At 45.1% G+C, this 15,992-nt stretch overlaps 1 protein-coding gene across 1 annotated transcript; it reads right to left on the bottom strand.

The window, feature by feature from the left end:
• Nucleotides 1-137: 137 nt before the first annotated feature.
• On the bottom strand, nucleotides 138-14,169 carry RAC1 (Rac family small GTPase 1). Its single transcript, XM_071444071.1, has 6 exons — nucleotides 14,010-14,169; nucleotides 7,875-7,946; nucleotides 6,423-6,540; nucleotides 2,664-2,726; nucleotides 1,838-1,997; nucleotides 138-1,693 (listed from the first exon to the last, which is right to left on the bottom strand). The coding sequence occupies exons 1-6, from the start codon at nucleotides 14,042-14,044 to the stop codon at nucleotides 1,563-1,565; spliced, it is 579 nt and encodes a 192-aa protein (XP_071300172.1). The 5' UTR covers nucleotides 14,045-14,169; the 3' UTR covers nucleotides 138-1,562.
• Between the last annotated feature and the right edge of the window lie 1,823 nt (nucleotides 14,170-15,992).

Genomic DNA, 15,992 nt, shown 5'->3' with positions numbered 1-15,992 from the left:
GAGCACTGCCAGCCTGGGCTTTGCACACTGGCCCTGAGCAGACACGTGCACACAGGGCTGCTGGCACACAACAAGAATGTGTGCTCAGAGTGGCACAGGAATGAGACACTGGCTCAGAAACTCAAACATTACCACACTTATGATTCAAGGATTTATTAAGTCATACATGCAAAACATACTGCCAATTGCATTAGCAAAAGATCAATGTAAAAACTTCACAATTTTGCAACTTTTATTTTTAAATTTTGCTTTAGTGGTTGAAAGGGTGTAGGTCAACATCCTATTCCTGCCACTTTGGAAGGTACAGAACATGAGCACTAATTACAGAACCTCACAGACCCAAGTTACCGTTACGCGATCGCTGCCGCACATGGAGTGACAGAGAGAACACTTGGCTGCATTAGTCATGTTACAGTGGGGGACTTGCAAACAGTGATGGCTGAAAGGTTTGTCAGTTACAGAGGTTTAAAATATAAAAATTACTAAAATGTGTAAAGCTGCTTCACATGATTTTTACACCTAGTTAATAGACTAAAAGCTCCTCAGAAAGCATAACTTACTGGGTCAGAAATAACAGGAAAATGAGGATATGCTTGAACATTCTACTCTAAAAAAAAAAGAAAAAAAAAAGCAAACTTCTATCAATCAGAAGGTTTTAAAATACAAGTTATATTGCTCAATAAGAAAAGATTCTACAAGAAAAGCAGTTACTACATAAAAGTGGGAATGACTGATTCAGAATTGTACCTACCATGAATGCCCTACTTGAAATTCAAAGGAATTTACCCATGAACACCAACCTCTCTCCACTACTGCACCTCTGGGAAAATGGTTGCTGAGCTACTCTGGCAGTGTAGTGTAAGTCAGCTGTACAGTGTCAAAATACTGTCTGGCACTATCATCTCCTGATCCAACCCAATATTCCATTTATTCATCACAATAAACGCTGTCAAAAGGACTAAATACACTTCAGTAAGAATAGTTAATTTTCCAATCACAGCAGCAAGAACTAGATTGCAACCAAGCCCTTACCAATGATAAAGCATTTACACTGTGACTCAGGTGTGGCAGTCATTGCCAGAGCTGGGTGCTGGAAGCACCACCAGGCAACGGCTGTGCTGGGAAAACAGTTCAGAATAAAACACATTAGAGCACAATGTTCTGCTAATTCCCCGGTACTGTTACTTACTGTGAAAAACTAGAAAGAGATTTTGCATTTCCTACCAGAAATTAGAGTCATTTTCAAGAAGAATCTTTAAAAAACAGTTTAGTGCTTAGTGTTTGTAGCACAACAATGCGACTTAGTTCAGCAGATAGTTTGGCAACATTTAATTGAGCAAGAAGAGGATTTTAAAAATAAGGCTTTACATAGGTGTGTGTTTTCAGGAGTTTGCTCTTAGAAGGATGCAAGGTAAAGGTCATACTTTAAACAAATGAAACCATGAAATTGTCAATTGGTTGAAGAATTGATGGAAGAGAACTAATTTATAACAGAAAAAATTGGCATGTGAATGCTCCATTTGAGGAAAGCACAGGGACAAATGGGCTGGGGGAGGGTGAGTTTACAGCAGCAGACATTTTCTCTTCCTCTTCTTTACAGGAGGGGGGCACAGCACTGCTCGGATGGCTTCATCAAACACTGTCTTGAGGCCTCGCTGCGTAAGTGCTGAGCATTCGAGATATTTCACAGCGCCTGGGGGAAGCAGAGACACAGTCACAGAGCAGCTCTGCTCCCAGCTGGCTCCACAACAAAAGCCAGGGGTGCCATTTAATGAAGGTGCAAGGTCTTCCACAAACACAGCCTAGATCAGCCCCCAGTGCCCCCCTAGTGCCATACCGATCTCTTTTGCCATGGCAAGGCCCTGGGGGTAGGTGATGGGCGTCAGCTTCTTCTCCTTCAGCTTCTCAATGGTGTCCTTGTCATCCCGCAGGTCCAGTTTGGTGCCCACGAGGATGATGGGGGTGTTGGGACAGTGGTGCCGCACCTCAGGATACCACTGAAAAGCACAGATAAACAATGGGGGCTCCTCTGGGGGCTGAGGTCCCTGGGGGCCCTGGAACATCACAGCTGAAAGCTCCCAGGCCTTCCCTTTACCCAGATCCCATCAGGGCAGGATTAGAAAAGGGCACATCACTGTTAGAGAAGCCAACAGCTACTCCCATACACTTTAAACTGTTGCCCATTAAGGGCTGCATTTTCCTCACACACCAGAAATGCCCTGACCTGCCCTTGCCCATGGAGACACCTCCTTGTGCAGCTGAGGTGTCTGAGGCCATGGAATATTCCCAGTTACAGAGCATGTGCAGAAGGATGCAAGGAACAAGTGCTATCAACCCAAGTTTTACATGCATTTGTTTTAAAACTTTTTTTCAAACGGTACTAAAAGGAAAGCTCCTGTTGGTGATCTCAGCACCTTGCTGGCTGAACACTTAAATTACTGTTATCAATGCATCAAGGAACAATTCGTACTGAAGTGTTCATGTGCCCTGAACCTCCATGACTCACAAGTTAGACAAATGGATTTCTGCTTTTCCAAACTGCGTTTCATGGGGCCTGTGGGAAAAACAATTAAAAAAAAAGCACCTAATATTTTCCAAGCTCTGCTGTAAAGTGAACAGTATGAAGAACATTCAGAAATAAAACAGTACCAGCCTATCCTTACCTTAGCACGGACATTTTCAAAGGAAGCTGGGCTCACGAGGGAAAAGCAGATTAAGAAGACATCCTACAAAACAAGGTGATAGAGTCAGCCCAACAGAGAAGCCACTGTAGAGTGCCATGAACAGGCCAATATCATCAGTATCTCCATGATGTGCCAGCCCTGCCACACTTGCAAAAGGCAAGGTCAGCAATACAGTTGCACATGATAATCAGAGGCAGCTTTCCCAGGGGGAAATCCATTCCCAGGCAGCTACAAGCAGCCAGAGAGAAAGGGGGAAAAATAACAAATAGATTGCAGTCAAATTTATAATCAGCTATTGCAGTAGCCAGCAACTAGGACACTAATAATCCCTTTCAAGGGTTTTTCCCTCTAAATGTCATTTCTTCTTTACTGACCTCATCAGCATAGGATGTTGCAAAGTGTTACCTATTAATACACAACTCTAAAGTAGTCTTAGATTTCAGAGGCCAATTTCAATGGTATGAAATTAAAAAAAAAAATTTACACAAGAATTTCTACAATTACTGCTTCCATACCCAAATCAAAAGCAGCTTGTTGAACTTCTTATAGAACTTCACTCCTACTGAATGCCAGTAAAAAAGAGATTAAGAACTTCTCTATAACCAAATTAGGATTGAAAATTAGCATTAAAAATCTCAAAGTTCCTCCCTTTCCTTTCTAAATAATGAGAAAGCAGAAAAAAAGGGGGTATTTTTAGGGATCTTGCACATCTTGCTTTTCAACTGAAGGTAAAAGATTCTAAGTAAGAGCAGGTAAAACCATTTCAGAGCATGTGCTGATAGTAACCACAGGATACAGTTCACAGATGACACACTCCAGGTCTGCAGGCATTCAGAATAACCCCAGTATCCTCATCTGTGCTGATGCAAACTCGTAGGTGTCTCCCAAACAAGCCCAACTCTGCCCAGCCTACCTCTGCATCCGTACTCATTGCGGTACCAAGGTGCCACAGGATCAGCAGTGCAGTGTTAGTTGATTGATTGTGCTGCATTTCAAGGCATTTGTTAGGTCAGCAGCTGACATCTCACTGCTAAGCACTTGCAACCCAGTTGTTCATGCATCACCCCAAGTTTCCGTAGCAGCGTCCCAGAAGAAGAAAGAAACAACATCAAATAATGTGATACTATGGCCACTACTTCTGGTTTCCAATTCTGCTGGTTTGTGGGGACTCAAGGGCTGCACTTGAGGAGGGTCTCTCCTCCACTGACTCCAGAGAGCTCCAAAAAGATTTGGTGTAACCACAAGGAATTACTGGAAGATCTCAGGTGTCTTGCACAGTAGTAGGAAAAGCTATTTGTTTTCAAGAAAATATTTAATCTTAGCAACTCATACAAATTTGGTAACAGAGTTCTCAGATCTAGCAATTTGATAGTTCCAAGGAAAGTATTTGTTCAAAAAATAGGGGCCAATTTATCACTATCATAGGCAAGACAAGATGACAGAACTTGGAACTGAAGTTTATTTAAAGTTTTACATACGGCAATAGGTTGATCTGTCAGACTGGAAGATATATTCTTACCATTGGTTCCTCCAACCTAATAACAGTAGGAGATAAAGTTACTCCTCAAATGGATTGAAGGGAAAATGTTTTCAGTCAGCAATTTCTGCTCCCAGATATTCTCAAGGAGGATTTTCTTCTTAAGAGAGACGCTGCCCTGTAATTCAGCACAACCAGCTGCACCCAGAGCAGACACCAGCCTTCCCCAGAAACCAGTTCTGACTGTCAGGGGAAACCTGCAAGATCAAACCTCTCCCAAAAAGCGCCCAACTAACAACCTCTCTTTGGTTTGGTCTCCTGAGGAAACAGACGTGACCACTCTTTCTGTCCCAGCTTTTTCCTTCCCCAAATATTTGGAAATAGTAGATTTCACATGCATTAAGGAAAATATATTAAATTCCTGTCTATTTTAAGGAATAAAAAAAAATGAGTAAGGAGAAAAAGATACAAACTAATCCCTCACTGTGAAGTTACCAGCTGTTAACTGCTGGGTCACTGATCTCAGCACACACTGCCCAAGTAACCAACACCTGCTGCTTTCACCTCGCCCCAAACATCCTTCAGGTGCACAAATAGGGAAAGCAGGGCCAGGAGAACATGCAAGGGCTGAGTTTTAAATAGCACACTGAAGGAAAAGAGAGGCTGAACACAGATCCTAAAAAAAGTCAGGTTTCGTCAGCACCACTGTTCTCTTCCTCAGTGCTTTTTCTTAGTTTTGTGGGGGTGATGAATCTTTGATACTGCACAAGTCTGCAATCTGAAGACTTCTTCACAAGAACCTGAAGACTTACAGCCCCATTTCATTTTCTGCTGCAAAAAACCTCATCCAAATAACTGAAAGTACTCCAAATATAACTGTACTGAGCAGTTACACATCCTTGCACAGACAAGCCTTTTTCCCTAGGATGCTCAGACAAGGAATTACTTTGCAGTCTATCAGAAAGCCATGGGTACTTTGGCAGGCTGAAGACATTTATGTGCATTCTGTCCCTTTGTCACAGACATTCTATTCCTACCAAAGATCCTTCAACATACCTACTTCTACTTTTTGGAAAATGTTTTTATGATGTTAAGCAAAACTGAAGTTTTAAGTATCCTATAAATATCTTAGTAGTAGAGAAAAACAGCTTTCCATTGTCTCTCCTTCTAAAATAGACAGGTATTTCTGACATTTCAACTATAGTTACCCACAACTGGCAAATTCATATCAATTTTGTGTATCATAACTGATGGGGAAGCCTAATGACTGTAAGTTAGTGAGCAGTGAATTAAGGAAAGATTACTGAAAATAGCACCAGAGTTCCTTAAATAAGATTCACATTATTCAAGAGCAGTTATGCTGTAGAGTGAAACAATTTTGCATTGTACATTGCTAGCATTTAACATATATTTGACAGTCAACAGCAAGAGTAATCAGTGCCAAAAAAACCCTGCAAATTACCCTTTCTTTACTTATAGCACAGCTCCACTGCTGTAAAGAGATTACAAAACCACCTGTACAAAGATTAACTGTAGCTGAAGTCACCCTGGAAAGAAGGAAGCAGATCACTTCAGTGTTGTCCTTGAACATGGAGAGGTGCAGGATGCAGGCAGGATTTAACCAGTTTGACAGAGGGCAGACAGAAGCACGTTTGTATGGGTGTCACAGCACAGCTCCAGCAAGCAGTAAAATAACCACGGGCTGAGCACACTGCAGAGCTGGGACACCACAGCCTCTGTCAACAGCGATAATCTCTTCATTCAGTGCTGCCTCTTTCACATGTAGAACATCTTCACACAGACTAAACAATATCAAGTGCTTAGCAGTGACAGTGTCAGGTTGCAGCCAAACATGGCCTAAAACCAAAAACAAACCCTGCCTTTGGCAGGCATGCTAACCTTAAAATCAATGGACTAGCTGATGGGACTATTCACCGAGATTTTTTGAGCTAGTTTTGGGGTGCGTTTTTTTTTATTTTAAATCGAGCCTTCTAGACAATTCTGTGGCTGCAACTACACAAAAGCCAGCAAGTACCAGTGCACACAAATACACAGGGCATGCAAATTTTAACTTTTTTACAACTGCACACACTCCAGAGATTATAAATGACAGCTACAGCACAAGAAATAAAAAAGGGTCGCTGTTACTAATAAATACAACTCCAGGTGTGACAATGTTGGCCTTATGTTGAGAAAGAAAAATGCTTTATGTTACAAGGCTGTAGGGAGTGCTCTGGTTTCACCCTGCAGCTCGCTCTTACTGTTTGCGGGTAGGAGAGCGGACGTAGTCTGTCATAGTCCTCTTGTCCAGCCGTGTCCCACAAACCCAGGTTCACCGGTTTTCCATCAACCATTACATTGGCAGAGTAGTTGTCAAAACTAAAAATAAAGAGAGAGTTAGCTGCATTAGCTTGCAGTAAAATAAGGCACCCAAGGATTTTTCCCTCACAGAGGGAAAAAAACTGGGAAAACTGGGGAAGGGAACATTTTCATTGCATCCGTCAGCTCCCCAGAGACTGTAAAGTTGTTCCTTAAATAACAAGCGTGACATTGAGTAATGGAATAAAAATTTATACACAACAGACTTGGTTCAGGCTGAGCAGAAGTGATCTGTCATGGCTCTTCCAAATGGAAGTGTTAATCCAGTGAGTACTGGAAAGCAGGTGAAAGCTTAGCAAGCACTTTCCAGTCTTAGTGGGACATTCAGCAAATTAATCTGTCTCATGGTGTGAGATTTAGAACAGAAGATACAGGAACAACAACCAAGAAATCCTTAATGACAACAGTAGGTAAGAAGAAAGCTAATTAATCCTGCTAATGAAAACCCCCTCCAATGAAATATCAAAGCTCATAACCAGGGGCCAGTGGAGGCATTGTTTTTATCTCATCACTGCCGTGGGTGCAGAAGTGTAAAGTTCACTGGGAACACAAGACATTGTAATGCAAAAACTCGAATTTAAGACCAAAAAGGAGGAAACAGCAGTAACTAAGGCAACAAGGCCTTGGACAGGTAACAAAAGTCATCTATAAACCTCATTAGAATGTATTTTGTTGTCTGAAAAAGCTCATCAATACTTCAGGGAGCAGCATAGCCAGATGAAAATACAGAGACATCTGAAAAGGGGAAAGAAGCTGTACATGTATAAAACAGACCCAACAGGCCCTGGAAAAGAGAACTGCACTAATACTGATACTGACAAATCCTTATGTGAAAGAAAAAGGGAAGCACCAGAATAAATGAGTCCCCACAGTCTCGCCCGAGGAGCCAAAAAGCCGTGGCTGCTTAGACCAGGATTGGCAGTAGCACAAAAAGTGGAAGGAACAAATAAACAAAAAATCACCAGCCATGTAAGACAACTGTTTCTGACTATGATATAATGTTTGACAAGCTGTTCAGCCTTGGGACTGCTTATTATGAATGACATTAGAGACAGAAACACACTATTGTGGAAGAGAACAACCTCTGGTAAAATGTTAGCAAATGTTAGTCCCTAATCAGGCAGGCCCAGAGGGCACAGAGAGCCAGACTGAGCCAGAACCCAGGGACCATCAGCAAGCACTGGGGTGACTGTGCCACAGGAAAGCTCAAAGTGCTCCTCACACACCTGAGGGGTGCTTGCAGCCAAATCAAACAATTCAGTTAAGGAATCTGGAATGGCAGCAGGCACTGAGAAGCTGACAGGAATGAGTTCTTTGGATTTCACAGTACTTACACCGTGGGTATGTACTCTCCAGGAAATGCATTGGTTGTGTAACTGATGAGTAGGCATGTTTTACCTACAGCACTGCAAAGAAAGAAAGTTCACATGTAAAACACATTCATCTTGAATAACAAGAAATAATATTCCTGTAGGGGGAAAAGACTAATTACATCCAGACACCCAAGGACAACTGAACATCTCCAGTCATTCCTGTGCAGGAAAACAGCTGACAGACTGCAGCTTTAAAATTACTGGCAATGAAAACACACCTAGTATATAAACATCCATTTTGTGAAGTGATAAATTACCCAATTTTGTTTATTTTTAATCACAAAAACCCCCAAAAAACCCACATGAATTAATTAGACCACTAATATCTCCTAGTCATCTGACTGAATACTCAGAAAGATGGCCTTCTTCCAACTCTCTGAAATGATAAAGAAACTGAGAATATTTCCAGATACCCTTACACAATTCCAAAACTCTTATCTTTTCCAGAAAATTGTATACTTGCATATAAGTGAAGTTAAAGAAAGCTTGAAAAGTATAATTTCTCAACACATCATTACTTTGGAGTATTTAAGGAATGAATACAAAAGATAACTCTCATATTATTTACTGCTATTACAAAGTGACTCCCCACATGCATTCACTCAAATATTTCATTAACTGATTTATAGATAAATTACATTCCAGGATTGGAGAACTTGGAACAGCAAACCTCTTCCTACTGATCTAATTCACAAGAGCCTCAGATGGGGGCAGGACAAGGCTCTGTTCCAGGATTCCTTCAAAACTCTGGCAGCCAACTCCTTCCCTCTCTACCCTCCCCCCACATCTTAGCTGGAGTCAAACATTTGATTAATGACAGCATTCAATTTTTATTACAGTTTCAATTAAGTGTTGGAAAACTTGAAACCGGGCCTTATTTCTCTTTTTAAAATAGTATCTGCAAGGAGTGTGACACTGCAGACTGGTTCCCTAGCAGTGCACAATCCTTTGACCCTGTGAGATTCCAGGGATGCTGCCAGACAGCCCGATCCCCTTCCTGCTCCTGGCCAGGGAAAACTGCATTGTCTTGCAGATGTTTTATCACCACAGCCATTCCCTCCGAGCCAGTCAGCAGCAACTTTGGTGCACCCACACGTACTGGTGTCATTAGGATGAGGTTTGACTCATGAGCCTCCTGAGCTCAATCCTTCACCAGTGAATTTGAGCTGTGTCATATCCATAAGTCACGGCTCAACCTTAACCAAGGTCCCTCCATTCCACTTTAAGCAGTTCCTCACAGCATTAGCCCAAGAAGGTATTTGACAGCACCTTCTGACATCACCTGAAATGCTCCAGCTACAGAAGAGACACTTCAGTGTGCAAAATTATTTGGGATTTTGTCCCACACACTCATTTTTAATTGTAATTTGCCTTATGTTTCTTAGCTAATACCTGCCATAACACCCCATCTGCTGCAACTCTGATCGTTCCAGGCAGTTTTCCACCCTGGTTTTCTCACCTGCCTCTAAGACACCAGCTCCTCACACATCTGAGGGTTTTTTCCTTTCAGCACACACTCTCTTTACCAAGCTATAATGGCATCATGAAAGGAGGCATTTAATTCTGTTCTCATTAAGTACAATCTCTGAACATTCCCTCGTTGTAAAAGGTCTGAGATATACTTGTGCTCAAAAGTAGATGGATTTGCCCTTAAAAAAACAGTTGTGTGGGCAACAAGGAGAGTTCACCATGCAGATACCTGTTTAACAGCTGTCAGAGAGGAGATCCCATCTTAGCTCTGAACTAACTCTAACGAGCCAGAACAGGGAGTTAAGGAAAGTTATTCCTCCCCCATAAGGACAACTTGCTATTTTAGCTGCCTGCTGCTGAGTTAGATCAGTTGGGATGTGCTGTGAGCTGCTCTCACACACCCAGCGGCTGTGCTGGGCCAGCTCGCCAAGGACAGCTGGGAAAACCTTCAGGATCCTGAGTGCAGCAACAGCCAAATGCTCTGGGAAATCTCTTGAGGCACAGACAACTCATTCTCACGCCTCTGGAACCTGTCTGGGCTGACACTTCAGCTTCCAGTCAGGGCATCACAGGTAATTTGAGCTTCCAACAAATTCATGTTGAACTCAACATTTTCAGCAGCAGATCAAGAACTATTCTGTGCATCCAGGCTCCTTTGCCTGCCTTGCACTGAAACTCCCGAGTCTGCTCTGGCTAATCAGAACAGCACAGGAAGGTGGTGAGAGATTTCATTCCAAGCTCAGAAGTGCCTGTAGTGTGTTTCTGCAGCACCAATCAGCCAGAGCCATTTAAACAAGAAAAAACACGTTCCACAACCCCATTTCAGATGTACTCCAACCAGGTTTCCTGCCTTCCTTGCCTTCTGGCTCACTGCCACACGAATCAGATCATTATGGTCACCAGTCTTAAAAATAAACACTAATGCCTACCTTTATAAAGTACATCCTCTAAGTGCTTTATCAACTTTTTTAGACTACTAATTTCTGTAATAAAGCACTCCCCTAAAGAGAATTCCAACTGTTTGGCAAAGTTTAAATCTTTACACATAAAGGCTGAGACTAAGAATCTAAAATAACACCAAGATTAGTCATAAGATTTCTAGCAACTACTTAATCACAGTTCTGTCCACCCACTATTACATAAATGAAACTAGCAACACTTGACTGTCATTAAAAACATGGCCTGCAGAAATCCAGCTTTAAATGCTTAACAAAACTACCTTAACAAAAGACAGCAGAGTCCCTTTTTGATTCTGAGTAGCACCCAGAAATCAATGTATTACCACATCTGTATAACCACATATGTACTAATTCCTAAGAACAAAACATATCTTCTCTTTATTTAAGCTAACAAGTTTTATGAAGTTTCCCCACTGTAGCAGAGCTCCTTGGAGCCGTGCTTTACCTGTAAACAGGGGGTAACTTTCACACAGGGCTTTGCTTGTGCCATTTCCCTTTCTCTGAAGACACGACCTCCCCCTCTGGCAGACAGGATGCCCAGGTCTGAGCTCAGGCACTAAAGAGCAGCTGAGATTTCCCGAGTACCACCCTGGGATCAAGAGTTCAGCACTGCTGTACAGGAGGTTTAGCTACACACAGCTCTCAGATAAGCTCCATTACTCAATGTGCCACACCCTCTCCCAAATACGCTCTTCAGGACTTAGAAAACTGCTTTTTAAAGAACTTTTTCAGTAACACGAGTTACCAAATTTCAAGTCATTGCACTTTCTCTGGGTGGCACGGGAGGGATCCGAGGTGTTCAGTGTCTCACACAAACACCGCACCACACTCAGTCAGGAGCCAATTCACCGTACACACACCATCCCCTTCTCCCCAGCCATCAAAGCAAATACACACAAAAAAAGCACAGCTTTAGCACACAAAGGCCTCAGATCAAGCAGAATTCCAAACAAGAACTCCTAAAATTACTGCCCTTACAGCATTTCCACAATTAAAAAATGCCTACAACAAAGGAGCATGAAGTGCTCAACTTCTGTGGCACCTAGCAATTGGTGATTTCTCCCAAACACAGAACTTCTGACATTACACAACACCACTGGAGGTTTTGTACCACTGAACAGCTGCCTTTTGGAGTGAAAACAAAAGCTGCTAAAAATAACTTCCACCAATGCTTTTTCTCCAGTGTCAATCAACAGCAACTCCTGCAGTAACTCCAGCGGCTGCTCTTCATCTGTCCTGCACATTCCTCCTCCTCTCTAGCAATCATGACAGCTCAAAGCAACAGTTGTCATTCATTTCCCCCCAAACAATCCCCACAGCTAAATAAAAAAAAAAACAAGGGAGAAATATGATAGCCCAAACTAGCACACATGCCACACTTTCTATCCTAGTCAAGTTAGTTGTCCAAGCTTGCACAGGTCAAAACTCTAAGAACAAAAAGTGATTTACATACGAGAAACAGCCTACTCATTAACAAAATAGAAAAATAACCACAGGTACTTCTAAAGTTTGTTTATTTTTGTTCCTAGCAGATCTCTGTGGAGGGTAGGTAAAACAATACCCAAGTTTTATATTACATAAGCAAATCTTTAACCTGCATTGTTTTACAGGAACACTAAAACTTTGGCCTTATCTAAGCCAAACAAGACGTTTCCTAGAATACCTGCAATGCTGGAGCTCTTGAAGCAGCAACAGCACAAAGAAAGACAAATAGTTAATTGTATTTTAAAAACAGTGCACAGGGAATGGCCAAAAATGAGCAACAGTACCTGAAAGAACCTTAAGAAAGATTTGTTTCTAACTAAAGAGGAAGGAAAATAAATTAAACTACTGTATTTTGTTCCCACATCTGTACAAAAGTCAGGTAGAACCACACCACCTACATTTCCAAGACAGAGAACAACAGAAGTGCTAGGAAGAAGGATGGTTTACAAAGCAAATGACCAAAGAACTGTTCTGTTGAATGAATTACTGAACACTCCACAGCTGGTTTGTGCTGAGTTCTCACTTCTAGAGGAGGAAGTAGACTGAACCTTATCCCCACCCAAACATGATGCATCACACTTATTTACAGCATTGTAAATACAGAGTTCGGATGAATTTTTAAAAAACCAAACATATACGTATACATATATAGTAGAAAAGCAATTTTGTTGGGTTTAAATTCAATATAAGCAAAAGAGCAATCCACAGTTACCCTATCTGGCATCAAAGAATTACACTGCTATGACAATGGTTTATTGAGATACCACTTTCATGTTCATATGGTTCCAAATCATACATAGTGATTCAAAACAACTTTGGCACACTGTAAGGTTTATCTTTCACTGTAAGGTTTATCTTTCAGCCAAACTTTGCTGCCTTTTTAGGGATTTCACATCCTTAAAAACAAATCAACAACCCCCCCCAAACACACACAAATAACTTCAAAAATAAGGCACCATGTGAAATTACAGACCACTGTACTGAGTCCATTTAGCTACACTTCACCCCTCTGTAATCTACAAAAGTTTGCTGTGATACCAATTATGCTCAGTCTACACTAGGATTTTTGTTTCTCCTAAAAGAAAAAAAAAACAACTCAAACTGCATAAGACAAGTCTTGTTTTCCAGCTGGACTGGGATGTTCCCCTGAGCTCTGACACACAGGAAGAGAGAGAATCCCTCTGAGCTGAGCAGAACAGAATTGTGGAGAATATTCAAAAATACCAAACACAAACTCTTTTCTCAATTCCAGCACTCCTCACACTGAAATCCAATTATTAAACTTGAGTTAACTCAATTCAGAAAGCATCCTCAACTTGTTTCACATATAAGTAACACCATATTAAAATACTGTAGGTGTAACCAGTCCTTACAGACAAGTATATCATTAACTATTTGTATTTCAAGGGCCTATCATTCTCCTGTAGACAGGAGCCTTACAAGACCAGATGTCTGCAGGCAAAAAAATCAGTTTCTGCCCAAAAGCATTTATGATCTGCATAGAGTTGAGCCCATTTCACTCAGTTTTACTGCAAAAGTCAGATGTGAAAAACCAAGATCTTAAAAGGGAGCAAGTTTGTTACTTTCACAAAAAAGTATTTAAAATCAATATTAATTTTTGCATATAATTAAAACCACAGTAATTATTTTAATACACTTGGACTACTTCGGTGATGAAAGAACCCCAGCAAGCAGTGGCAGTGCAGGGACGCGGCCCGGCCTGCCCAGCACACCCTGTTCATTCACGGCGGCCGCTTCTGCCCGCACCAAGGCGAAACGCTCGGCACCAGCACGGCCCGGCCCCGGAGCACCGGCCCCGCGGCGCTGCGGGCTCGGCCCGGAGACGCGCCCGGCCTGCGGACCCTGCACACCCCGGCCCCGCCGCGCCCGCGCTCCCCTCCCCGCCGGCAGCAGCGGCAGCAGCGGCAGCAGCAGCAGCAGGAAGCCGCGGCCGCCACCCACCCGCCCCCGGCCGCCCGCCCGCCACGGCCCGGCCCCGGCCCCAGCCCCAGCCAGCCCCGCTCCCTCAGGACGGCCGGGCCGGGCCGCGCCCGCGCCCCGCGCCGGGATCGCCCACACCCCGCGGCGGGGCCCGGGCTCCGCTCCCGCCCCGCGGCCCGATACCCCCAGGGCCGGCGGAGCGGCTCAGGGCCGGGCCCGGCCGAGCGTCCCTCGCACTTACCCGTCGCCCACCACCACACACTTGATGGCCTGCATCGGGGCTGCTGCTGAGCGGAGCAGGGAGCGGCGGCCGCCTCCGCCCTGAGCCTGGAGCAGGGACGAGGCAGCGGCACCACCCAAGGCGGGGAGGGAGAGGGCGGACTGCGGGCGCAGGAAGCGGCGCCGCGCTCACATCCGGCCGGGCCGCGGCGGGGCCGCCTCACAGGCGGTGCCTCGGCTGGGGCGGGAGCGGGCGGAGGGCCGGAGCTCCGCTCCTAGACTGGGTCAGTAGCACAGCCCCGGCCCTTGATCCGTGCGTGGTGTGTTCAGGCGGAGCCGTTCTGAGCGGGGATGTCAGCGCTGGCACTGCTGGCACAAGCCCGCAACCCGGTCAGGGACAGCGGGCTGGGCAGCGTCCCACAGCAGCCCCGTGGTGGGTAACAAGTCGCTCTCGAACACAGAGCTGCCTTTGACACCACCGTGTATCCCGTCTATCCCGCCTGGCACCCATCGTGCAGCAATCTCCTGAAGCACATGAATGTGTTTACCCCACAGACGTACTGAGCACGTGTAACTCAGCTCACCCCAGCGTTCCCCCGCTGCTGCTGTGGGCAGGTGCCCACTTTCCCCAGCCAGGCCCCTGCCACGGGACCATCTCTCTCACTGTGCCACCATTGCAGAGGCAGTTTGTTTCCCTTCATCCTTGGATCTTTGCACCCTCCTCCCTCCTCTCGTTATCCTGTGTGTGACGTTAATTGTGCTGGCAAGTTTTAGATCAGATCAGTGCACATTCAGCCTTCTCAAGATGGCAGAACTCAGAGACTGTCAGGCCTCACAGAGCTTTGGGTTTCCTTTTTCACTCAAGCAAACCAGTTATTTCCATGAAATAGTGAAGCAGAAGTCAAGCAGAGCAGGTCTAATGATCCCAGGAGTCTTAATTTCTACAATTAGTTCTTGCCATAGCTCTACTTGCCAGAGCATGTCCTGGTTGGGCTGACGCACAGGAGCACTGTTCCCTTTGTTTGCGTTGCCATCTGCTCCTGGTAGAAGTGTGAGGAGAAGACCCATGCACACACTGCTCCTGCAAAGTTGGGAGGAATGAAACCACCAGCAGGGGTGGTTTTCCAGTGATTTGATCACCTCTTAATTTCAGAACATTTCTAAGTTATTTTGATACCACACGATGCAACTTCATCAGTGGACAGAGCATTCCAAGACAGTTACTCCCTTTCATTTTTCTTTCATTGAGCAGAAGTAATTCTCAGATATTTCCCATCACAGAGGAAATCCTACCACTGTGAACCTAAAGCTATTTTTGCAACACTTGTATGTCCGTGTTCCCTCACACAGATGGAACCTGGAGTGAGTTGTCACGTAAGATCAGGATCGTTAAAGCCAAGCCTGTGCTGCTGGCAATGGCACCGCGCTGTGCCCACAGGAGGGAGCTGCGGACAGGACCGGGGGGTGCGGGCAGGACCGGGAGCTGCGGGCAGGACCGGGGGGGGTGCGGGCAGGACCGGGAGCTGCGGGCAGGACCGGGGGATGCGGGCAGGACCGGGAGCTGCGGGCAGGACCGGGGGGTGCGGGCAGGACCGGGGGGTGCGGGCAGGACCGGGGGATGCGGGCAGGACCGGGGGGTGCGGGCAGGACCGGGGGATGCGGGCAGGACCGGGGGGTGCGGACAGGACCGGGGGGTGCGGGCAGGACCGGGAGCTGCGGGCAGGACCGGGGGCTGCGGGCAGGACCGGGGGGTGCGGGCAGGACCGGGAGCTGCGGGCAGGGTCCCCGCGCTCCTGCTGCTCCCGGGGCCTCGGAGATCCCGCACAGGAACAGGGCAGCACCACCGGCGTCTGACTGATGTCACACCCGGGACATGGCAAGATTCCAGGGATTCATAAAACTGCTTCTGATTTTCCACCACCTATCTCTTCCTTCACTGGTTCTTTTTTTATCCAGTGTATAACAGAGGGGCGATTAGAGCTTTTTCTATGAAAAAGAGGTACAG

The sequence above is a fragment of the Agelaius tricolor genome, unplaced genomic scaffold, assembly GCF_023055355.1.
Source record: "Agelaius tricolor isolate 1412-34295 unplaced genomic scaffold, bAgeTri1.0.p SCAF_19, whole genome shotgun sequence".
Classification (NCBI taxonomy): Eukaryota; Metazoa; Chordata; class Aves; order Passeriformes; family Icteridae; genus Agelaius; species Agelaius tricolor.
The sequence above is the reverse complement of the archived record's forward strand: the minus strand, read 5'-3'. Positions and strand labels throughout refer to the sequence as shown.

Coding starts and splice junctions, on each gene's coding strand:
- RAC1 (XM_071444071.1), bottom strand. CDS start 14,044: ATGCAGGCCATCAAGTGTGTGGTGGTGGGCGACGG. Junction 2,727..6,422: donor CGCTCTCCTACCCGCAAACA/GTAAGAGCGAGC, acceptor CTTGTTTTGTAG/GATGTCTTCTTAATCTGCTT. Junction 1,694..1,837: donor TGCCATGGCAAAAGAGATCG/GTATGGCACTAG, acceptor TGCTTCCCCCAG/GCGCTGTGAAATATCTCGAA.